Genomic DNA, 25091 nt, shown 5'->3' on the forward strand with positions numbered 1-25091 from the left:
ACACAGTGTGAACCGAAATGACTTTTCAGGTGACTGGATCAGCCTTTAAAAGCACATACAGCTTCCGCTCCCCCTTTGTGGAATATTTCCCTCAGAGTAAAATCTGAGCTCGTTGTATTCATGCTGGCTTATGAGAATCATGTTGTCTAAAGAAGTAGCGAGGAAAATGAATCAAAACAATAAAAGATATTGGGACATCAACCTCATACAAAACAGTTTATTTGACAGTGTCTAGGTCCAAGTACCAACAGACCCCATACAAAAGAAAAAACGAAATTCTACAAACTTTCAAATAACATAACTTCCATCTACACAAAACGTCTCCTTAAAAATACATACCATCAACACAAAAAAGTATAGATTAAAGATAATATATGTAAAGGTGATTCCTGTCATATTTAAGTGATATTACATAACAAGCCTGTAAAGATGTTGAATGGGAAAGGAGGGCGCGGTGAATGAGAGCGAGAGTGAACGACTGTACGTGTGTTTTCTTCTTCCATCAGACTGGTAGAAGAGGGCAACAATCAGTGATGAAGCAGTCACGTGGGCAGGAAAAAAAAAAAAAAAGAGGAAATAAAAAGAAAGGAAATGGGAACGAGAGGTAGCGAAGGGGTGCGCAGAGAGGTAGCAGATAGCGAGAGGAAGATTTCTAGAAGAGGTAGCTAGCAAATGGACGAGGAAGAGGTAGCAGAGAGTGCTAGCGAAGGGGGAGAGGAGTAATTGAGCAGGAGGGTAAAGCCACTCGAGTTTAGTTTACTCATTTTCCTATTGTCTATTAGTTTACCTTTATTTCAAGCCAACATGCATTGTAAACTCAAAGACGTAAATGGAACATGTATAAAGCCAATTCATGTCACCGTTTCTTTTATATTCGTGTAGGGCTGAAAACAATCGATTAGTTGGCTAAACAATCTTGTCGCATGGTCCTTTATTAGCGGTTCTAGAGCTTTTGATTGTAATACATGTTATTCCTCAAGCACTCGTCATGGAATTGTAGCTGTCCAAATCTATTTTGAGCATTTTAAGGATTTCCACGACAGCTGGGCAACCTCATCTGCCGAGGAAGATTGTAATACCACCAAAAGCTGCTCAACAGCTACAAACGGATCTTCTGGTGAGATTGTTGAGCCAACTGCGGATTCCGAGGTTGAGAATGAACTTTCAGTCTAAACTTTTAAGCCAAAATGCACAAAGTTGTTAAAATGGGCAGAAAACAATGGAAATTTGAACATCTACAACAACAACAACTGCTGAGGAATAATGTGTGATACAATAGTATGACTGAGACTGCTTCTTGGCAGGGGTCAAGAATGAACTTTCAATCGCATTAATCAATTAGTCAACAGGTAATCTAGGTAATTGATTACCAAGTATCTGCTGAGTACAGCTTTAAATCGCAGGATTAAACAATTAATTGATAATGAAAAGAACAGGGCAGATTATTTCTGTCAATAAAATGTCAGGAGATAGTAAAAATGCACATCTTATAAACTCCTGAAGCTCAAGGTGATGTCTATTATACGTCTATAGATATTCAATTAATCATCATATAAGACAAAGAAAATCACCAAAAATTCACATCTGAAAAGCTGGAATCAGAGAATGTTTAGTTATTTTTGCATGAAAAATGACAAATCACAAAATAGTTCTCAATTTCCTGTGGATTGACTAATCGATTGCCTATAACTTCAGCTCTATAAATAAATGTTCGGTGGTTGTTCCCCTTGTTTACGCAGCTTTTTATGTACTACAACACCACAGGACACAGAATTTGAGGACCAAACTGTGAAATCATGATTGCTTCTCGTTGGTAGAGCCGTATTTCTCAGTGTGCCGACCACAAATAGGTTGATACACAGGAATGAGGATATTGCTTTAGTTTTCCCGTGGCTGGTGGCCATAAAAGCAAAAATGTTTTTGTGTGAGAGGCGGGGCTAGCGAGGTAGGCAGCACTAGGCGTGAGCAGAGGAGGAGGGTGGCGGGGTTTATTCGCTACAGTATCAGCACCTAAAAACATCTAGAAGCCCACCGCGCTGAGGAAGAGCGTCATCCATGTTCTGATGTCTCAGTCGAGCCACATCACAGCATCTCCCTCTCTGTAAAGGCTGTGGGAAGGTCAGCAGGAGATTATATGTATGTGTGTGTGTTCATGTATCGGTGTGTGTGTGTGTGTGTGTGTGTGTGGTTGTCCAGTGCGTTGGGGACAGGGTCTGGCCAAGTCAGTGTGTGCATGCAGCCTCCAGTGTGAGCCTCAGCTTAGCTTACATTTCTGTGTGTGTGTGTGTGTGTGTGTGTGTGTGTTACAGTACTGTGGTTAGTGTGGGGCAGAGGGAACGATTGTGTGTTTAGCCGTCTGTCCTCTAATGGTCTGACTGAGCCTCGGCTTGTGTCTCACAAGTAATCAGATTTGAGACTTTTGCTTTAATGTTTAAAGGATACGTCTGGTGATATAGTACATTTTCCATATGGTCAACAAATCTAGTCAAGGAACCAAAACCAATAGGAGTATGCACGCACATCCAAACCAAGGACGACAGGTGCTGAGCCAAAAGTGAGCAAATTTATGAAGTAACAGAAATAAATAGCTCGCACACTGCTCCAATGATCCATTTATTAACAGCACCTAGGTGGTGACGTATCGAGGAAAACTGCTTTTGATCAGAACCAAAACCAACCATGAATTGGTTCCTCTGTGCCATAGAACTCCATTGTTGTCCAAAAAACTATTTAAACACATCAATGGGTCAGATTTTTGCACTGGCTGACATGTTCCTTGTTTCCCACAAACACATTTATTTTGAGTAAATTCAACATTAGAGCAACAAATGTTGATTAATCCACTGCTAAAAATAGTTCCCAACGAAGGCTTTGTTTACTCCCGTATGAGTAGCATTTGCTAAAAACTACAGTGGCAAGCTGTTTAGGAAATTACTGAGCCTTCAGTGGGTACCAATGGGCTTGAGGTTGAGAGCTACAGACTAAGTAGGGAAGTCAGAAAGTAATCAGAGTCGGACTAATGCATTGTTTGTTTTTGGTCTTTTAATGGGATTTGTTGACAAAACCAACAAAGCCAATCATATCCGTATAAGTCAGCCAAGATGCGTTTTGGCAGATCACCTGCAGTCACCATCTTTGTTTGGGTTGGAATGGGAACGGAGACGTATCTTGTCAAACAGATTAAAAACTACTTTTTTGTGGCGGCAAGACAGAAGAACCTTCAATAACTATTAACAAGTCTTAAAAAACCAACATGTCAAGTTTAGTTTTTTTTAATCCCTAAACCTGCCTCGTTTGTCCAACTTTTTGACCAAAGAGTATCTTCTGTCTGTATCTCAACTCAAGTCTCAAATGGAAAAGCAAAGATGACACAAGTGGCACAAACTTTGGTCAGAGGTGGCAGACGTGTGAAGGGCCATGAAACACACTTTCACAGACACACACCCACACACAGAACTACAGTGTATCATTTAAAGAGGGGCGAGAGGTAGATACTCAACAAGACGAGGGCAGGCTGGGTCCCCTCTGTGTGTGTGCGATTTAGTCATATCAATCTGAATAACGTGTGTGTGTGTGTTACAGCTGAGGTTGCTCAGCACACACTCACACCCCTGTACCACAATACCGGCATTCTGCTCTCACTAGCTCCCTCTAGTGTTTGGCTTGCAAAAAGAGGCACCAGACATAAGGAGGTGTGTGTTTTAAAGAGAGATGGGAGGGGGGATTAGAGTGTCATTAAAAACAGCATTGAACAGAGAAGAAGGTAAGAAAGACAGACAGGTTTTATCGTTCTCTCTCCTGGTTTTGTTTTCCATACACAGTCCATTCTCTCCAACCTCCATCTGGCCCAACAGAGCAGAAAACAGTGTTTATTACTACGACGACCCTTGCGCTGTGCCCTGAGAGGAAGTCTGGATGTGTGTGTGGATAATTGGGTTACCCTTGCCACTGAGAGACCCTGAGTGTGTATGTGGGTGTGTGTGACCTGTGATAAAGTTGATGGTAGTTTTGAGTGTTGAGGGGCTAATACACCGAGCCAGTAGCAAAAGCCATCAAAAAGGGGTTCAGAGATAGTTAGTTGTGTGTGTGTGTGTGTGTGTGTGTGTGTGTGTCAATGTAGGTCTTAGTTTTCAGCCACTCGGCCACTCGCGGGCGCTGGAGGACCCACAGGAACTTGAGGTACCGCTTCAGGCTGTGCAGGTTGTGGGCCAGGGTCTGGAAAGAGGAAATATGCTGGTTTTTAGACCAAGAAAAGAAGCGCTTTATGGGGTAAAGGAAACTCCATGGTGGCATTGACGGTGGTTTCCAACCTGGGGGTCTAGAGTCTGGACCCACCCTAAGGGCTGTTGGTTTAAATCTCAAAAGGTGATGAGATGAATAATAAGACAGAAAAGAAGACATGTATGTTGATACTTTGGTCTTGGATAAAGTAACTCCATATACATGATTCTTAAAGTATATATCAGCTAATCACAACTACAATACAGGTACAAACACATCTTTCAAAAGAAAATTGATGGAAAAAAAAACAAGGGCTCTATTTGAAAAGCTGTCATCACGCTGCAGCCTGATTTCAGTTGCTGATTGGTGTGTGATGTGATGCTAATAAGCAGCAATGACACAAACGTTTAGCTGCAGCTGGCATTTAAAGTAAATACCAGCTGTCAGCTTTTGGGTTGCTGTGATATTTAGATTCCCAGAAAGCTTTTTTTTATTTTTATTTTTTCTTTCCAGAAGTTGTTTGTGGTGTAAATACTGGGTTCTAAAAACACCCATGAAGTATACTGGTTTTGGTGAATTAAATGGTGTACACAACATCCCAATAAAAAGCCTTCAAATCTGGTGTACAAACATATAATCTATAAATGTAAAAACACACAATACAAACATAATGAGATTGTGTGGCAGAAGGAGATTTGTACTCACACATGCCGTTGGGTGCTCCAGGGTGACGTGGGGGCATCATAGGAGGCATGCCGCCAGGAGGGGGGGCAGCAGAGGGTGGGCCAGGCATCATACGTCCCGGTATGGGCTGGCCTGGTCCCATTGGTCCTGTAGTGCAGAAAATCAGGTTAAATCAGACAAAATTCTTTGACATACAAAACATGAACTCTTTTTTGAAAAAACACTAATGTGCCCATGTGTATATTGAAAGGGTTTTTGTTTGCTGTAATTGTTTCCCCTCTCCATACTGGCCACAAAGAAATCCCCTTGTGAAAGCATTTTTAAAGTAAGTGACGGAGGGCAAAATCCACAGTCTTCTGGTTCTGTGTACCTAAAGCTTAAATGAGGCGGCAGACGTCCAAGTCTTCTTCCAAAGTTAGTCATTTTAGTACAAAGTTACCTCTTTGTGTTACTACCCCTTTACGGTCTGTGGCTCAGCAATGAGACACTTTACAGGGAAGCACAAAAAGGGAGTTTTAGAACTGCAACTTTAGAAGATATCCACTTGATTTGTCTAACTCAAGATTGCTGAAGCCTCATTAACTTCAGATGTATTTCATACTTTACACACACATTAAAAGGACTGTGGATGTTGTTCCACACAGGGTATATACAGAAATCCTGGAGGTAAATTCAATACCTTTTAATACAATTTTTAATACCTTCTCAATATTTTTTAAGCAACACGCCATTGAGTTACAGGTTTATCCTCTTGAATTTGAAACTTGAATTTTCAAGCTTTTTGGTCTAAACGACATACCCAAATTAAAAGTGGTAGAGCTCCCATATACTCTGACACTCAGATGTGCCTGGTATCATTGGAAAGGAAACACTCAAGTTTTTGTTACAAGGGTCAGGGTGATTCTAGGCCTTACTGACAGAGTTACAGAGGCTAGAATGGAGGTTTTTTATTTCCGCCCAAGTCGTACATCTGTAAAATTATTAAAATACACTGCTGTAAACACATCTAGTGAGATACAGACAACACAAGGTCATAGCCACATGTCTCAGCTTACTACAGAAAAAATCCATAAGCCAAAAGACTCAAAAATGGCCCAAAAAAAACTGCAAAATACAACACTTATCAAATACACAAACACACCCACATCAATCATACATATACTTGAGATAACTATTTACATAAAAATATAGAAATAAGTAATTATGAATTGCTCAGGGAGTGCTCTGCATAAAAACAGTCACCGTTTGTGCTGAAACACAGAGCCAGCCATCACAGGGTTAAAATGTCAATGCCTTTCAATATGTCTATGGAATCTCTGCTCATTGGCTAAAAGGGTAGGCGGGTCTTGTAGCATTTAAATCTAACTGGTCCGAGCAAATGTCGATCGAGTGCGCGTGGGGCTCACATCGCGTCAGAGGAGTCTTCGGCTTCCCGTTGGGATATCACAGGCAAACCTGAACCGATTGGCTTATACCAGGTATCTATGGAAACCTTCGATCTCAGAGCATACAGTGACGCCCACATTGACCATGTAGGACCCTCAGGAGAGAAGCGAGGCCGCGATTCATGTGCGGAAATGAAAAACAGTTTAGCGTTTTTCCGTTGTGATTCGGCCAGAAACCTCAAGATTGTGAGGCAAACAGCTCGTTTTGGATATAATGGCTTGGATATTCCATTTCCTTGGACTCTTGGGGATTTAAGAAAAAAAGTTTTGGGCAAAAAATCCCCGCAGTGGCTAAAGGGACAAGGAAAAAGTTACGGATGCACTCTCGATTCTAGACACCAGCTGCGCAGTTTACGCTGTATTGTTTTATTTTCTTTAACTTTGTAGCAGTTGTGTAACTGCTATAAATCATCTTATGCTTTGTGTGTGGGCTTAATGAATCATGAGAGACTACGCTTTCAATTGGTGCGTCGCATGGCTGTATATTTTGAAGATTTAATGCTTCAAAGTTATAAAAACGTTTATGAGTGGAGGTTACAGCGACGCCACAGCCACAAAGTGTGATTCTTACAGTGATTCTTAAGGTTATACGGTAACACGTTTCTTACCATTGAACGGAGTTTGAGATTTATAAAACTACACCCTCTAGGCCAATAGAACAATGCAGATAGGGAAAGTCAACAGAATACATTAAGACTCACTGACTTTGGAAACATCTTGCACCCTAACCCATCTTGCATTTATTTTACCTTTAGAATAAAATTAATAGATGAACTAAAATGATAAATTAAAGCAGTTCAAAGAAACAAGCATTCACTGATGCCATTATAACCACTTCAAACTAAGTGAACCTTCTTCTGTATGTACAGTCACCCAAATGAGTACACATGGAAAATATTCCATGAGGCAAGTGAAATACAAGAAAACAGACATACATACAAGCAAACAAGTATTCACCATTTGAACTTGTGATGCCATTATAACCATTTGAAACTAAGTGAACCTGTGATCTCATAGTAAGTGCTTGAATTGAATAGCTTTTTCTTCCCCACGAGGGGTGCATCCCGCTCAAAACCAACATGAAAAACGCAGACATAGAGAACTAGGAGTGTATAGTGGATTTTTTCAGAACTTGTTCAAATAAATTATTTAGGTAAAAGCAATGACACTTACACAGAATGCACAAAACCACCTTGCACACTGAGACCGCTAACATGTCCTTAATCAATATGAATTACCTATCCACTTCTACTGTCCCTATACAATATTTTCTTAACAGCTGAGATGCCACCTGCCAACTGCTTGCCCTGGAGGAATGTTTGCACTATACTCTTCATCTGTGTGATGCACCACTCAGGATCTCTGTTCATGTTTGTGGAATACAAACAACTTTTAAAGAAAGAAGAGCTGCTGCTGGCCAATAGCGGTCTTTGGAATCGGCCGGAATGGCCGCGACTCTGGAAGACTTGGAGTTGAGCTTTTCTTTGAGAAAAGAAAGAACGGCACTGAAGTCATTCTTAAAAAAGGAAAATGTGTTCGGAGTTTTGCTGACCGGATACGGCAAAAGTTTAATCTATTAACTAGCTCCGCTATCTTCTTCGCTGCTCTGCTTGGTTGTAGCGTGCAGAGGAAATTTGACAACCGTTTATCCCGCCCCTCGGATTGAGCCCTGCCAATGGTGAGTTCCCAGACCCAACATCTTGATGTGGGTCTGGCTTGTCAGGCTAAGATAGGCTATCACCCGATGCGGGATAGGATATAATATCACACGAACTTTACAAGATCAACTTTAAATAGACATAATGAAACAAGCAAAAAAAATGATTAAAAAAATGAAAACCTCGTAAAATGGCGATTAATACCTTTTAATGGCCTTCATTTTTACTAATTTGATTTACTACCTTTTAATATTTTTTAAAACCCCACGGACACCCTTTCCCCATCTCTTACATTACGTTTAAAGAAGGGATGTCTTCACGGCCAGTATGGACCACGAGAACAATTACCACCTCTACTTGCCATGTGTTTGTCTCTCACCTGTCTGTCCTGGGTGGTGAGGGGCCATGGGGTGGTGACCCATTGGAGGGTAGCCTGGGTGCATGGCAGCACCGGGTGGAGGCCCTCCGTGGTAGGGCACTGGCGCACCGTGGTGTGGCGGGGGCCCTCCAGGGTGCATGCCTGATGGAGGGGGCCCAGATCCAGGAGCCTGCCCCTGTCCTTGAGCCTGCGCAGCAGCCGCAGCAGCGGCAGCCGCGGCGGCGGCTTGCTGCTCCATCTGCTGCCTCGCCTTCATCTCGGCATATTTGAGCTGCTCCATGTGGAACGCCTGTCGCTCAGTGAGTAGCTGCTGTCGCTGAAGCTCCAGCTGCAAAAAGAAGATGGGAGGAAATGCCAAGAAAGATGATTAAATGAAGAGATTTGTTATAATAAGAATGAGTTATAATGAGAATGACATTCAGCTGCCCACACAAAAATCTTTAACTAAGCAAACAAATGTTAGAAGCCCCAGGAAGAGCAACAGAGGTGAAACCCCTCTATCTGGAAAGACCGACATGCAAAAGATGTCGGGTGTACAGAATTACCAACATAATAAAATACAGTTTTACAGTATACAGATAGAAGATAAAATTATAGATGAATTGTAAACATTAATGAGGTGAGGGACAGGGTGTTGTATAACGGTGGATCTCTGGAACACTAAGAGTCCATGAAAGGGGCCCTGGGTGTCCTCAGCAATTTTAAAGTTTCATTAGACCATTACCAATATTTCACTTAATTACTTACTTTAAAAGTTAGTATAACGGACCATAAAATAAAGTTTGAAAGGTTTCCCACTGTTGTCGTCAATGCTCTCATAAAGTGGACATATACAAAAAAATCTATCTAAAAGTATCTGCATGGCTAGATTCAACTAGGGCTAAGTGAAAAAAATATGTCTTTTAGTAATTTGGGTGAACTGAGCACTTAAAAAACCGCTTGCTTGCATAAAGATTCTCTTTTTGGCTTTATGAAGCTCAACGGCAATATCCTACATGAGGACGAGAGAGCAATTCATTGGTTGCTTGCAGGTCTGTAGAGGCGATGGTGCATGCACAGGCCTGTGAAGACTCGGTGTAAAACTGTCTTGTGCCTCTTTGCTGTGTGGATCTTTGTTTTTTTTTTTTGTTGTTTTGTTAGTTTTATTAGCTTATGGCAGCAGCAGAGGTTTGATTTCTTGCCAGTCTTTGGAAAGCTTAGGTAAACCAGACTTCTTTTCATCCACTATTTACAGCTGTGAAACTGGGCTACGCTCCCGAAGCCTCCACCGTGAAAACACAGTTTTACACTCTCACTGGCGTCTCCAGGGACTGGCCAGCGACGGGACACACACACACAGAGCTGAGGGCTATTCAATGGCACTGAAGAGGCAGGTAACAGTTTCACTTGCCTGACTATACAGCCGCTTTGCTCTGGGAAATGTTTCATTCTCAATTCAGCTTGTTCACAAAAGAAGTAATTCTATGTCTCCTCTTCAGTCTCTGTGGAGGATTTGGACCATGTAGGAAGCAACTTGTTCAGTGGCCAACTTCGGCCGATGAACTGCAAATATTTACTTGCTACTCATTTCAATTTAGAAACCACAGAAGTAGAACTGTGTGACACTGGGTCATCTTGGGATTTTTACAAAATCCTGTAATTCAATGACCATTTACTTTCTTCATGCAAGCACGTCCTCTCATCATTCTGAATCATAACTGTCATTAACAAATGTCCTCTTTCTTTTCAAAAAATGTGTTTCACTCCATAATTATTCATCATTTTGAAACTCTAGTTTAATACTTTGCAAACAAACAAGATACTGACTGACTCCAAAGATTAATTATTGTGAGCAGTTTAGAACCTCATTAGGATCTCAGAGGACTGGCCAACAGTTGAGCGAAAACATCAGAAGTCTTTTAAACTCAACTGGGTTCGGATTGGTTTCACTTAGGGAATCCAAATTTAAACAGTCAAAACTGAGGAGAGTTTCTCAGCAAAAGCACTTGCAGAGGTTTCCCCAATACATATGTGCACATTAAACAGGAACAAACAGGTACCAAAAGGGTGTTGTTTTAACCTCTTGAATATTTATTAATATTTGTGCAACCTGTCAAGGGAAAAAAAATGACCCATCAAACATGGTTTAAATTGAGAACTGTATTGGGGCCTTTTCTCAAAAGTGCTGCTTGCTTGTTTTAAACATGTTTTCCAGCTATTCACTATTATTCATTGCACCAGTGATGCAGGAGGTGTGGTTACATGACACAAACTAGATGGAAACATACTTTTAAACTTTCCCGGCCTAAGGGAAGTATAACAACTAAGGCTGCTAGAAAACACATTAGGTAAAAACAGATGTAGCTCACTATTTAAAACCAGCAAGTAATGATGTGTTGGGTTCCAATAGCCGGTTCTATTTCAGATCACTTTAACACATTAAGCTCTGGCGCTAACAAAGCTCCTATCACTTAATCTCTCCTCATTCTTTATATTAGCGAAGAGTAACAAACACGTATTCAGGTAATATTAACAGGCCTCTCACTTTGAACAGCACTTACCATTACTTTTGGCGGTTAAAAGGACACATCACCAGTGGCAGACTCTATCAGATGTTGCTAATTAACGTTTATTCCATAGTGTCTGAAATTAACCTTCAGTAAGTAGCTACATGTTACTTGAATGTGTTGTCTCATTTCCAAGTAGTAGCTGTAGGACAGTGAAAACAGGTTCTGCCTTTTCAGCAAACCTTGGTCTATGGTGATTAGAGATTTTCTGGTTTTAGTTACGTATATAGTTAAACCCCAACGTATATATACGCTTTAGTGAGTGGGTATGACTTCAGCCTGCAGGATGAGCCTCTTTTAACAGATCACCTTCATTATTAATAACCATAGCTGAGAGCCCTTACTGAGTGTGTAGAGATAAGTGGAAATGTTCATGTTGAAACTCATGCAGTTTTGCAGGGTCAATGCTGGCCAATAGCATCCACATTTAATCAACAAAGCAGGACAGCATTTTTTCTGACTTACAGCCTCTTTCTCTCGGTCCATGATGGTCTCGAGCTCCTCAAAGTGCCTCAGCTTGATCTCCAACTTCTTCATCTGGGTCTCCACCAGCAGAGCCACCAGGGACTTGATCTTCCTCTCCTCCACCGCCGCCAAGTGCTGAGAGGATGACATAAGAGGGGAGTCAGACAAATGATAAATATCTGATCAATGCCTAATACCAAGTTTAGCTCATTCTGCAGTTGCTTTGTGACCAGAACTTGATTGAATTTACTCGGTCGATGAACACCTTTCTTTAAATACTGTATTTCACATATTTTCTTTCTAATCCTATGAAAAGATTTAGTATTCCACGTGCATTCGGATGTGCGGGACACACAAAGGACGTCAGAACATTAGCGATTAGCAGAATGACGGATTCACAGTCCGCCTTTCGTCTTCTGCATTCTTGGCATAGTTAAGTAAACCATGGGATCAACCCAATGACTTACAGCAAGGTTTTCAAAATGACAACTTGGGTGAACATTGCAAAGATCTTAGTTGCTTAAGTGTGTATGCTGTGTTAGCACCCCCCCAAAAATCACCTTGGCCTTGGTGGCAGCAGATGCCAGGGCAGCAGCAGCTGCAGTGGCAATGTTCCCCTCTCCAATGTCATGCTCCAGTTTCTTCCTCTTGTCATCTCCCTCCTCTGTAGCCGCCTTCTCCTCCTTATCCTTCTCCTGTTCTGAGGACGACGTCTCCATAGCCTCCTCTTTGTCTTTGTCTGAGAGGGAAGGAGACAGATGTTTAACTTCAAACTCAGAATAATCACACACAAAAAAGATGTCCTTCTGCACTCTTGTATAGATGTTTTAAAGGGACAGGTGTGTTGAAAAAGGCTTCTGCACAGTGACGTTTGCAAATACAACATCTTTCTTTGACAGGACAGCTGAAGACATGAAAGGGGGGAGAGAGGAGGAATGACATGCAGCAAAGGGCTGCAGGGCGGAGTAGAACCCGGGGCCACTGCGTCAAGGAGTTACCCTTTATATATGGGTGCCTGCTCTACCAACTGAGCTATCTGGGCGCCTGCAAGTACATTTTTCACAAATTAGTCAGTAGTTAACTTTTGAAGATGACATCTGTATTACAAGTAGAGCTGAAAGATATAGCTGATTAATCATTTATTCAATCCACAGAAAAAAAAAATCATTTTGATAATCATAAAAAATGCCAAACATTCCCTAGTTCCAGAAAGGATTTGCTGCTTTTCTGAGTAAAATGTCAGTTAACCGAATATCTTTTTGTTGTGGACTGTTGGTCGGACATAATAGGCGATTTTTAACCTTAGCTTTAGGAACTACTTTCCTACTACTTTCTGACATTTTAGAGATCAATGGGATAATCGCTAAATAATCAGCAGAGTCACTGATAATGAACTGAATATTTAGTTGCAGCCTTAATTAGGAACTAACTGTTAATGAAATTCCAGTTGTGAGATTATGAACTTAAAGTGTGTGGAACATTAACTTATAACTTAACTTATCATCATCATCATGAATTTGGGCGTTACCTGCTGAAGCCGTCTTGGCCTCCCCTCCCTCTTCACTCTCCTCATCGTGCTCCGACGCCTCGGATCCCTCCTTCACCTTTTCTGTGGCCTCTGTCTTGTCGCTCTTCTCCGCAGACTCGCTGGGCTTCTCTGCCTCGTCCTTTAACTCCGCCTGCAGGATGAGGACACAGACACACAATGATAAGTGGCCTGTGTCAATGCCACAGGAAATACGTGGCTATGTTTCAAGTCTGATCTGACTTTAGATTAAAAAAAATATGGGTAGCAAAACACAACTTAGAAAAAGCAGTACACAAAAGATGGTAGAAATGTAGCAAATGGCCTGGATACAGCATCGAAGAACAACTAAACAACCACAACAGGTAATGTACACTAACTGTATTGGGTACATTAACGATGTTCCGTACAGATGACTTTTTCGCCGATCACTAAATAAATATTAGGTCATGATTAAAATGTATACGAGTGTCATCTTCAGATCCCCCTCTTTTATTTCCCACCAAGCAAGAGACAACCCGGCCATTTGTTCCTGTGAGATTGCAGTAAGTTTGCTAGTGCGCCCCTAGCGCGTGGCGAGGGAAGCTGCAGCAATGACTAGAGCAGAATACTCATTTCCACTTAATTTATGTGTCTCACAGCATTACAGGCTGTACAAAAAAAGGTTAATTATAATTATGTAATCACGTGTTGAATAAATGCACTGAAATGAGCATTTGTAAGATCAATGCCAGTCAGCAATGCCAGTCAGCAGCAAGTCTGTCAACAGAGACGCTGTTTGCATGTCATCCTGAACGCAAGGATTACGTTACAGCGCTGTTATTTAATAAAGGATCAACAATGTGAATTTTATTTACATTTATTAAATATTTTAACATTTCAAATTTATTTTCTTTAACAGACAAGAACCGTTGAAATCATGAAATGGGCTCTGTACGGAAAACAACATTGGTCGCCTGTAAGGAACACCGTTAAATCTTCCGTACACAGGCGGAAGAGGTACTTTTCTCAAAAGCTATCCGAAAGACATCAATGTTTAGACCAATTAATAGATATTTCCCCAGAGAACGAGCACACAAACATGCTTGTCTGGCTCTTAACGGAGGAGTACTCGCTGACATTCATAAAAAGGGGAAATTGTGAACGGAACGTTTTAACGTCGCTGTAGTAAGAGCTGTTAAATGCTGTGATCCTCAGGGCAAATGGAGCAATGGGTCGTATTGTGACCCTAACCGCTTTTTGGTGGACAATCACTGTGATTTGGACACAGTGTCCTACACTGGTTAATGGATGCTAATGAAGAAGCCATCAGCCAACAAGCTGCCCAGCAGAGAGGGGACAATGTGAACATTCAGCCGGTGGGCCTTTCCAAACCAAACATCAAATGTCGATTAGGGCTGGGCAATATAACAATATTATATCCGCATTGATATACGAGGCTGGATATCGTTTTAAATTTTGGATATTGTGATATGACACAAGTGGTGTCTTTTCCTGGTTTTAAAGGCTGCATTACAGTAAAGTGATGTGATTTTCTGAACTTACCAGACTTACTAGCGGTTTATTTATTCACATTATTGGTAAAGTGTCCACATTACAGGTGATTATTTATCAAATATCTAATTGTGTAAAATCAAGTACTCGCTTCAACATTGAAATGCAAGGTTTCAGAAAGCATGGGGAGCTTTTTTAAACTCATTCCAGGCGTTTATCAATGCTTGTTAATCAAGCACAGTTCAATGGAATTACAGCCTACCCATTCACTTATCGTGGATTATTATTGTGACAGGCTGATACTGGCAGTGACCTTGGAGGGATCGTTTTTGCCATTTCTTTTATTGTTATCTTTTTGATATACGTGGCATAAGTTGATTTTTGATTTATTCCTTTCATATAACCTGTCTATAACATATGAACAACTTTGCACTTTGTTATACTGAAAACTAAATTAAAAAAACCCTACAATATTGCCGCAATATCGACATCGATGCATTTGGTCAAAAACCTTGTGATATTTGATTTTCTCCACATCGCCCAGCTCTAATGTAGATAAGTGGAAAATTTACTTTAAACACCAATTATTTCTTCGATATAGGATGAGTGCCACAGACAGAGTAAAAAAGTCTTAAAGCGCTTAGAGGCGGACTAATGCTTTGTTGATTTTATTCTTTATGTGGGATTTGTTGACATAAAAAAATGCTAATTATTGGCAGCTTCATCTATTAATTAGCAGAGGTTTCCATTATACCAATGTTTCACAAATGCAACCAATTTTCTAAAAATGCAGGTTTCCCTCAACATGTATGATCCACGAAGATATATGAAAGGTGGCCTTACCTTATCAGCCTGCTGGGAGTCTGCGTCCGTGTCCATCTTCTCTGCCTCTGGGTTTTCTGCAAGTAAAAAAGTGGGAGAAATTGGCATCATGACAGACTTAAAATGATCAACATGGTTCATGATTGTTGCATAGAAGCCTATATTTTTTATTTCAACTGTTTATTTCTCGATGAATTATTTATGCAGCCAAAAACCAAGAATACGAGCAAGAAACGGGTTGAGAATGCGTTTAGGCATGCATAATCAGATGAAGAAAAAAATCCATCCAACAGAATGAGGGAGCACTGACATATCATCCTGTGCCGTTTGAAATAAAATGCCTTTATAGATTCTCTGAGGCAAACACCATCAAAAACTAGTGTTTAAAGGAAAAAACTGAGGACAGGAAATTAAGGTCAAACGCATTTTAAGTGAGCAGGAAAGGGCGCGTGTGAAGTGTGTACGAGCGCTTGCAGACATGTGACCGGATGAATACATGTGTACGGTTGAGTGTTAAACCATGTCACGGGTGCACTTGAGCGTGCGTTAAGGGTTTGAATATTGATTGTGTGATGCATGGGTCGGTCGAGAGCTTCAGGCCAGGCAGCGCATTTAAGCTCATCGATTGCAACTGTGGCTCAGGAGGGCATTAATTCAGGTATAACAAATGATTGGTGTTGTGTGAGAGAGAGTGTGTGTGTCTGTTTAAATAAAAGCATTGAGCAAAACAGAGAGTAAGGAATAAGCACATGGCAGTGATGACCCAGTTTCCTGCTCCTCCTCCTCCCCATCTGCCACCGTTGTTTTAATCCACCGGTTGCCACGGCTGTATGCACACACAAATATTTCTGTATAGCTCACCTCCCTGCTGGTAGAAACGGACGTGTATCGCCTTCAAATGGCAAGACACACTGATCATTATCTGCCCAATATTCAGACAAAGATGGAGGAAAAACAAGGATGTGAGTAGGGATGAAGGGATGACACTGTCCACATGAACATGTCCTCATACACACCCCAAAGATGCCTTTCCTTGCCTAAATGTTTGCATATTATTGCAATGCTACAATCTGCTGCCCTCCAGTGGCTACATACATTACAATACACAAAAACTACCAAATCTGCTGTGAATAAAACCAAATTGGAGGTTATAAAAGCCAACAACATTTTTTTTTTTTTAACAAACAATTTCTCTTCTGGTAGGGAGACGGTAACCAGCGACTTCAGGTCCTGTATCTACGCCTCGTCACGTTACTCACCGGTCTTTTCTGGTTCCTCAGGGGCGGTGCCAGCGATGCCACTGCTCTCCAGGCCGAAGGCGGGGTCCACCTTTCCTGTGCTCCTGGCTGCCTCCTGCACCTTCTTCACGTGAGCCTCCACCAACTCAGCCGGCACCTCCTCACGGACACGGGAGAACTCCTCTGCAGACAGAGAGAGGACATTTAATCATTTACAATTCAAAATTGACATCCACATCCAATATCTATCAGTTCCATCCCAGTTTAATTTTATATTAAAAGTTATATTAACTGAAAGCTAGAAAAAAGGTATGAGCCTGCATGTACCGATTCAATGTTTTTAATCATAGTGAGACTTTAGATTTCACATGTGACTCTGCAGTTTTATCTTCCTTCTGTCCGTTCTCACCTAGGGCTGCCCTGGCAGCAGCAGACGCCACTCTGGGATCAACCACAGAGGCCAGGAAGGCTACTGTGCTCATGACGGGGTTTCCAGACTGGCTGAAGGGTATGGGCTGGTAGGCCAGAGGGCCTAGGGAGGCCTCAGTGCTCTCCATGTATGGATCCTCAATGGGCAGCCGCAAGAAATGCAGGATACACTCGTCCTGGGTGCGTGAACCGATGTGCTCAGACACTTTGTTCCAGTCGTCTTTGAACATCTCCAGGGCCTGGAAGAGGTGAGGGGAGTGAATAGGCAAGTCTTAGTCATAATATCTTGTCAGTGTGCAATGTTGACAGAGGTGGACAGAAAAAGAGTGGGAGGACAGATGAACAGATTAAAGTGGAAAATGATGGGCTAGAGAGAGGATGAGGGTTATCTACTGAGGAAGGATGGGTAATTCAAATGTAAAAGAGAAAATATACAAAGCTAGGAAGGATGCAAGAAGGGCACTGAGAATGGAGCTGACAAAAGAGTTAAAAAAAAGAATAAGAGGGACAAGTAGGGAAGAAAAAGAAAAGGGGTAACTGCCTGGAAAGTGATAGAGGTTAAAGACGAATGACATGCAGTAAGTCCAATTAAGTATTTTTTACAGGTTTCTTAAGTCTCTAATGTCCTTTGAGCCTCACCTCCAGCAGCAGTAGAGTCTCCTGCTCGGTCCAATCCCTGGTAGAGTTGGCAGCTTTACCCTGTTGCGAACCAAAAGCAAAATGATCACATAAAGAGTTCAAGAGAAATAAAATCATAATGTGGTGAAGGTTGTTAAGTGAGCCGTGTGCCGACCTTGAGATTTTTCTTGTTGTAGAGGTCACTGCGAAGGCCGAAGTTCTGCAGGTCGATGGCCTTGTCTTTGCCTTTGTCGGCAAAGTTGGGCATTGGCTGTTGAGGGGGAATCTAATGGGATGAAACACAGTATGTGAGCAACAATGTTTACGTAGTTTTGTTTTAGTCCCTGTAGAGATCTTTATGTCAGTCTTTCGTTGTGTTTTGTAATAAAAAAACTCAACTTTCTCCATTTAAAAAAATACTTTCTTCCATCGATCACTCGGCCTTGTATATTTTGGTCTGCCTTACCGGTGGGGGTCTGTGGTTCAGGGGCATGAGGCCAGATGGTGTGTCAGCCAGCACGGTGAAGTGGGGTGTGGGTGGGGGGCCCATGGGCAAAGGGCGACTCTCAGAGTCAACCTGGTAGTTTACCAAACCCCACTGCTCCAAAAATGCATGAACCCTGGACACAGAAGAAAATAAAAGCATATGCAATTCATTCTGTGTCTTTGTGGTGACAAGAACTTCTGATACTGGCCCATCTTAAGAATGCATACACTTTGGTAAAAAAAAATAAAGCATTTACCTTCCCATTGTATCTGGAAGTTTGTTTATATGGGAATTGTACAACAATTAGTGCACATTAAAGGGTACTTTCCAAAAAGGTTTTAAAAAGTATATATTTTTATGCATCGCTAAAAAAGTGTATAGCAATGGCATGGAAATCAGATTCTCGTCTTCTCATTGCTAGATGGCTTTTTGGAAATTAACAACTGAATTCCGCTTGAAAACACCCGATACAATGTCAGAAAAGGATACAACATACATAAATATTTGGCAGGTTTATTTCAAATGGATGGAAACACTGCCAATGCAGGTTTCATATATGATATAGACATATTACCACTGTTGATTAACCACTAGTCATCTATTAAATAACTCAAGATTATTTGCATGCTCTCTACACAGGAGTCTTTCCTTTTGAGTAAGTACTTTTTAAGTTTGTATGTGGGACAGGGAGGGAATCTGGAGCTAAGTTTGTGTATGTACTTCAGGTATTTTGTCAAATTTAAAACATGGGGGGGAAAAAAAACACTTTTCTCACCTCATGATGGCACAGACATCCCCGGTCAAGTTCCTGCGACAGGAGGTGGAGGTGAGGTACTCCTGAGGGTTTAGCCGATATGTGTCGATCATGAAGTTGCGATAGGCCAGGTATCTGATAAAGAGTCGAGAAGACCCGCAAAGAGATTAGCACCTGTCTGGTGTTTTCGTGTCATTTGTAACCCATTTGTAACCGTGTGTGGATGATGGGTGTGTGTACAAACTCACATCTCTGGAGTTTTGGACTTGTTCTTTCCATTGAAGAACTCAGGCAGGGCTCTTCTCTCAATCTCATGGATGCTAGCAGCAAAGAAAAACAAATTGGAAAAAGTAATCAAAGATTTGGTTTCATCAATGATTTGAAAAATGTACGGTGGTTCCTTATCTGCTATATTAAAATCTGTTTAACTGTTGTTTTAAGGTGCAATCTTCTTAAACCTACGAGTCACATTTGACTGCTATAATAGTGAGAGGCATAATAGTGAGAGACACGTTTTTCATATTAAGTGCACAAGATACAGTTAGTGGTTTAAATAAAAAGACAGATAAGAGTAGCCTTGGTACCCCCTTCTTAAAACTAAATTCAGCATTATAGCACGATATTTGTGGCAGATTTCAGATTTTATCACAAGAATAATCTGAAAAATGGGCGTAACGTTTGTGTACTAGTAATGTGTTTGTCCTCCTTCCCCAGCTCTTACCAGTTGTAGTCAAACCAGGCTCCGTAGCTGGGTATGATGATGTGGTGAGTCTGTTCAGTCACATTGTCCTCGCTAGCGTCCATCAGTCGGTTGATTTCTGCTTTGCTCTGTTCCTCATCATCCTGCAGGAAGAGAAAGAGTCAGACAGGTCAGCATAATGATTACTGCTTCTGTAGGAACAGTATTGTGATGCCAATAAAAACTTTAAAAGTTCACTTTCGTAAAAGTATATATGCATTATCAACTCCTTTCATGAAATTGTTTAAAAAGGTCCAATATGTAATATATTTACTGTAATAAATCCAAAAATGACCCCAAAGCGTCAAGGAAACATGCTAAGTTGAAATACCATCTTTTCTGACAACAATGCTAATGCCAGTATTTTCTCCTTTTGAAATTTCCGTTCCGTGACGGAATTTCTGTTTGTGTTTCGGCCTGTGTGTTGTTATCAACTGCCCATTCTGACAGCCAGGCCGGGTTACCAGATATACCTGTAAAAAGGTAAACCCAGCGCGCTACAGCTGTAACGTTAGTACAGCCATGAAAGCAGCAAACAAACCAACAGGATCAACGGAGATAGATTCTACCCAACCTAAAAAAACAAAACAGTTGCGTGACCAGAGAAGTAAGAAACCCCGGGGAAATATTGGAGAAGTATTTGAAAGATAAATTAATCGCGATTAATTGCATTAATGTCATAGTTAACTCGCAATTAATCCCACATTTTTATCCATTGTAAATGTCCCTTGATTTCTTTTTGTCCCATTATTTTTTCTCATTTTAATGCTCTTAACATGGAAAAGTGGAAAAACAACAAGTGTGTGTGGCGTGCCTGTCGTTTTGTTTCCGGTCTAGCTAGATCCGGTGTGGTGTTGTAGTTTTTCTAAACGCTACTAGTTGTTGCAACAGCATGTGAAAAAAACTACAAAGTTTGCTAGGCCAAAAAGAACGTTAACCTCGCGATAAAAAAAAACTGACGCCGTTAAAATGGGTTTGTGTTTATTTCGCCGTTAATAACGCGTTTAACTGACAGCACTAATTATTTTTAGCAGTTCTCTAAGCCAAGGAAGTGTGTCTGTCCGCGTGAGCACAGGCTTTTATGATAATAATATAGCCAGCAACGTTAGCTACTCCGCTGTGCTGTGAAGTAATGTCTGGCTATGTGAGACAAGCGTCCAGCAACATTGTTGTGGATGCTGCGGTCTCAGCCTGGGAATCTCCATGGACTTCGAGTCTGGGGAGGAAGGGACAGGGGTGACGACTCTCTCCAGTATTTTGAATTTGTACTGCAGTAACTATTTTAAACACTAGCTGTCAGTATTACATATTGCACCTTTAAATAATGATGTCAACATGATTGTAACAAAACCTGCTATTTGTCATGTTGGCCATTTACCTGATGAAGATCCAGTAGGGTTGAAACATTGCTTTTTTCAGTCAAATACATTTTCTGGGGGCTTGAATCCAGTGTGCCGAAACTTTTACTTTTTTTTTTTTTTTTCCCCGATTGCAGATTGTTCAACAATGGCGTCCTACCCACGAGATGTTTCACTGTGACAACAGCACTCTAAGCTCTAATAATGTCTGGTGGGCATTTGTGACACACACAGTCCGAGTCATCAATCATCTTACCTTTCCACCAGACAGCACAGAGTCGTCCTCCATGTCATCTAGAAAAAGTAAAATCAGATTTTAGTTGAGATGCATCACAAGGACAATTAATCCTTTTGAAAAGTATCTAAGAATGTATTATTCTTCTGAATTATTTAATTTCATTAATACACAACTACACAGATCAATTCCGTTATAGATACTTACCCAAGTCGGCCCCATTCCCTCCTTTCACTGGAGTATTCTCACTGTCTTTCTTTGAATTCGCTGTGAATGGAAGAAGAGAGAAAAAGATGAAAAAAAATTCAGCCGTGGGCATGGAGGCATTAACATGCACTGTGTTTTGCAAAAGAGGACACTAAAACAGCTAGAGAAAGGGTATGTGTGTTTTTTTTCTCTTTTGGGGGGCTTTTTGTAAACGTGGGACTTGCTCTAAAAAGAACATTAGGGGTGCATGATATATCGACTCAATATCTTTATCGCAATATCACGTTGCGCAACATTATATCGAAAGTGTCGCGACAAGTATGCAATATTTTGTGGAGCGCTGCGTCCCGTCCGTTGGCTGTGTGGCTTAGTTGGGTTTGATTTAGAGCCCGCTTGAAACGCTATAATGATCATCATTTCATTGGCCAGTTACCGTGCCACGTGCACATGTTAGTGCACGTCAGCGCACAGGACCACTACGTGACAAACCCTATGGAGCGTACCACGTGTGTGCATGTTTGGACAGAGTGACAGTGTAAGTGAAGAAATAGAGACAACAAAACGGAACGAATCAGAGAAGAGAAAGAAAAGTTGTGTCCTGGTCTCTTTATTTATATATTTTATACTGTCCAACCAGTAAAACATGTCCTGGTCTCTTTATTTATATATTTTATACTGTCCAACCAGTAAAACATGTCCTGTTCTGTAGACACGGTCCTTATTTATTCATGTTGTATCAGTCCAATATGACTATCAGTTGAAATAAACCTTGTGTTGTAAGAAAACTTGTTTTATTTGTTATGAATCCATTTTGATGCGTTTTCCCGTAGCTTTTGTAATTTTACATACATTTAAAAATATCAAAATTAATATTGACATCGCAATATTCATAATCGATATCGCAATATCACATTTTGTCAGTATCATGCAACCCTGAAGAACATTTTTAGTAAGGATTGTGTGTTTGGTTTTAAAGGGTTTTTTTAAAGGAGAGTACAGATCAAGCTTCATTTATCCGCAGGCTGTTCTCCTACGTTTCTGACTAGACAATGTGGGGTGTGTCTGTGAGAGAGACAGAGGATTGTTATGAGTTGCGTGGATGTTCTGTCATCCTCATGCCTCAGTGTAAGATAACCCCACAGGGAATCACAGAAAACCCACCACAAACATTAGAATTGAAAATAAATTATTTAAATGGACCTCTGGTACCGATTTGCTGTACATCACTCAAAGAAAAAAATCTTAAATCAATCAAGGTCAAAGATAACACTTAAGAACAGAAATGTATTTCTTTTCTTTTTTTTACAAATTTTAAGCCTGAATAAAATATTTTTTTCCCCCCACAGAGTTGAAAAATACCTTGGTCCGATGTTCAACTTGAGATGACAACTGACTCTAATCAGATACACAAGAAATAACAATGTACGTGTATTAATTTCATTTTAGGCTAATATGAAGCTGGATGTTGTACAGTAGATTACTTTTTTTTTTTTTTTTTTAAAGTTATCGCTAGTATTCACCAATTTTCTCCATTTTATCATCATTGCTAATTTAATAGCTTTCATTTTGGACAAAACAAATCATGTGAAGACGCCACCGTGGGAATGCATTTCTCTTTTTACATTTTGACCAAACTGCTGCCTCAACCTGGTCATTCAGAGTGCTCATGTATTGTGCAGCTTAGCCCCCCCACCCTCGGCATATACCATTCTTGGAGATGCTGCCCTCCTCCATGCTGGCACCAGCTGAGGAGTCGTCCATGTCCTTGGTTACGTCCTCCTCCGTGTCCTCCTCTTCACCCCTGTGGCCCCGCCGCTGCTTCCAGTGAGGCCCCGGGTTCCTGACAGCAAGAGAGCCATAAGTCCGTCAAATGTCCCTGGAAATCCTCAACAAATATCTATTATAGCAAGTCAGTATGGCAGCTCAAAACAAGCCAAATATCACAAGATCAGGCATGTAAAAAGGTGTTCCAGACAGCTTCCTTCTTTCAGCTTCACCTTCAGCTGTGCAGACCATGACGCCATCAGCACAAATGACTTTGTTTTGTGCTGATGTGTGAAGTGTTTGGACTTAACAATGTTGTACTCTGCCAATGTCTTGTGTATCATTTATTTTCAATTTCCAGTGCACAGACCCTTTGGTAACATCCGAAGTAATATACTCTTGTTTGAGTGACATTTGCTAAAAACTACAGTGCCCAGCTGTTTAGGGAAATTACTGAGACCTGTCTGCTACATCAATAAACTTTTTTATTTTACAACTTCAATGACTTGCTCTACCTCTGGCTATTAAGGGGAATATTTAAAGTGGCCTCCTTACCCCTTTTTTCCTCCCTTCTTGCGGGACTCGGCAGGAGTGATGGGCGGCGAGGGCGAGCGCCTCCTCTTCTTGCCGGCAGAGTTGGCCTTGCGCTCCTTGCGATCGGGTGTACGGGAAGACTGATCAGACAAACCCCGTGCAGCGCAGGGAGCGAGGGATGGAGGATGAGAGAAAGAGGCGCAGAATGAGAGGATGGAACGGTTGCACACACAAGGAGGGGAAGCGGTGGGAGAACGACAGCAGGGGGGGGGGGGGAGGATGCCGTGGTGGTGGAGGAGACGACCAGGGTTCCTGTATACTGTTCACTATCTCAAAATAGTTTCTCTTTAACCCAAACCTTCACTTCTTGATTTGTGCATTGTGGTGAAAGCTCATCTTTAGCAGACACATCCCCTACATACTACGGCTGCACGATATGAGGAAAATATCTAATTGCGACTATTTTGACTGATATTGTGATTATGATTCACGATATTGGAGGGAATGATAATTTTTGTATCATTATTCTCCTTTTCGTTGAAAATGATAAGAAATTAAAAATGATTGTAGTGAGGATCTGTACCAAACAAAGATTTTTTTTCTTTAGCCTGTAGGATATGAGTTGCAGGTCGAGACATATTTAACAACACATACTTTGCCTTTAACAAATATTGCGCACCCCCCTGCGATTTGGACTTTGCACTAGTCCACAGTGCGATTTCCACAGAATTGCAATTAATTGTGCAGCCCAACTACATACTATGTTTCTGGTTGTTTACCGATTCTTTTTTCGCCATTGTGCACTCTCAACCAAATGTAAGTTAATCAAAATCTCTGAATCAAACAGGCTTCAGATAAGCTGCCCTTTTTGCTCCCACAATTAGTTGGGAGCATTAACACATTGGCATATAAGCATTGAAACATTGGCATGACAAGTTAAATTTAAACTAGCAGAAACTGTGAGGGTATTTTCCATAAGGTGACAGTGACTAGATCAAGTCAAAAAGATAGTGTAATTTCTAAACCAAAACTAAATGTTCTCCCTCTTTATGAATTCTTCACGACATCTAATTGCAATCATGTGAAAGCGTTTGTCCTGTGAAGTAATTTGTGGCTAGTGAACCTACTTTAGTTTATCAGCTTTTGTTTCGATTTGAAATCCTAGTTATTGTTCAAAATCATTCTCCAAACATGACAGAAACCCTGAAATACATTAGAAGGAGACAAAGAGTGAAGAAAGGTTTGGAAAGGATGGGCAACAGACCGACAGAGGCTAGACGCAGACGAAGGAGAACGACAACGCACAATCCACAGGTCCCAGCCACATGCAACAAAACACACTTACACACACCATTCAGACTTATTTTCATCACCAACTTTCCATACAGTACATAATTCATGACCATTATTTGATTTATATTCTTCATGAACAGCCACTTTGAACATTTTGTGTCTTTTGTTGATTAGTTAATGGGTTATTATGTGGGAG

General features: G+C 41.1%; 1 protein-coding gene across 1 annotated transcript in view; it reads right to left on the reverse strand.

Annotated features, from left to right (window-relative positions):
- Positions 1 to 202: 202 nt before the first annotated feature.
- The window catches only part of smarcc1a (SWI/SNF related BAF chromatin remodeling complex subunit C1a), a 29529-nt gene continuing 4640 nt past the window's right edge, over positions 203 to 25091 (reverse strand). Inside the window, exons 10-28 of the mRNA XM_078252152.1 lie at positions 23624 to 23742; positions 23011 to 23144; positions 21305 to 21364; positions 21119 to 21156; positions 19487 to 19608; positions 19014 to 19085; positions 18787 to 18900; positions 17991 to 18144; positions 17700 to 17810; positions 17546 to 17605; positions 16887 to 17145; positions 16499 to 16660; positions 15261 to 15316; positions 12927 to 13077; positions 11959 to 12137; positions 11399 to 11533; positions 8388 to 8715; positions 4927 to 5052; positions 203 to 4215 (exon numbers count right to left, since the gene is read on the reverse strand). Coding sequence (XP_078108278.1) covers positions 4124 to 4215; positions 4927 to 5052; positions 8388 to 8715; positions 11399 to 11533; positions 11959 to 12137; positions 12927 to 13077; positions 15261 to 15316; positions 16499 to 16660; positions 16887 to 17145; positions 17546 to 17605; positions 17700 to 17810; positions 17991 to 18144; positions 18787 to 18900; positions 19014 to 19085; positions 19487 to 19608; positions 21119 to 21156; positions 21305 to 21364; positions 23011 to 23144; positions 23624 to 23742 — 2472 coding nt within the window. The 3' untranslated portion in view covers positions 203 to 4123. The remainder of the gene's footprint in view (positions 4216 to 4926; positions 5053 to 8387; positions 8716 to 11398; positions 11534 to 11958; positions 12138 to 12926; positions 13078 to 15260; positions 15317 to 16498; positions 16661 to 16886; positions 17146 to 17545; positions 17606 to 17699; positions 17811 to 17990; positions 18145 to 18786; positions 18901 to 19013; positions 19086 to 19486; positions 19609 to 21118; positions 21157 to 21304; positions 21365 to 23010; positions 23145 to 23623; positions 23743 to 25091) is intronic.

Source organism: Sander vitreus, chromosome 6 (assembly GCF_031162955.1).
Source record: "Sander vitreus isolate 19-12246 chromosome 6, sanVit1, whole genome shotgun sequence".
In the NCBI taxonomy this organism is placed as follows: domain Eukaryota; kingdom Metazoa; phylum Chordata; class Actinopteri; order Perciformes; family Percidae; genus Sander; species Sander vitreus.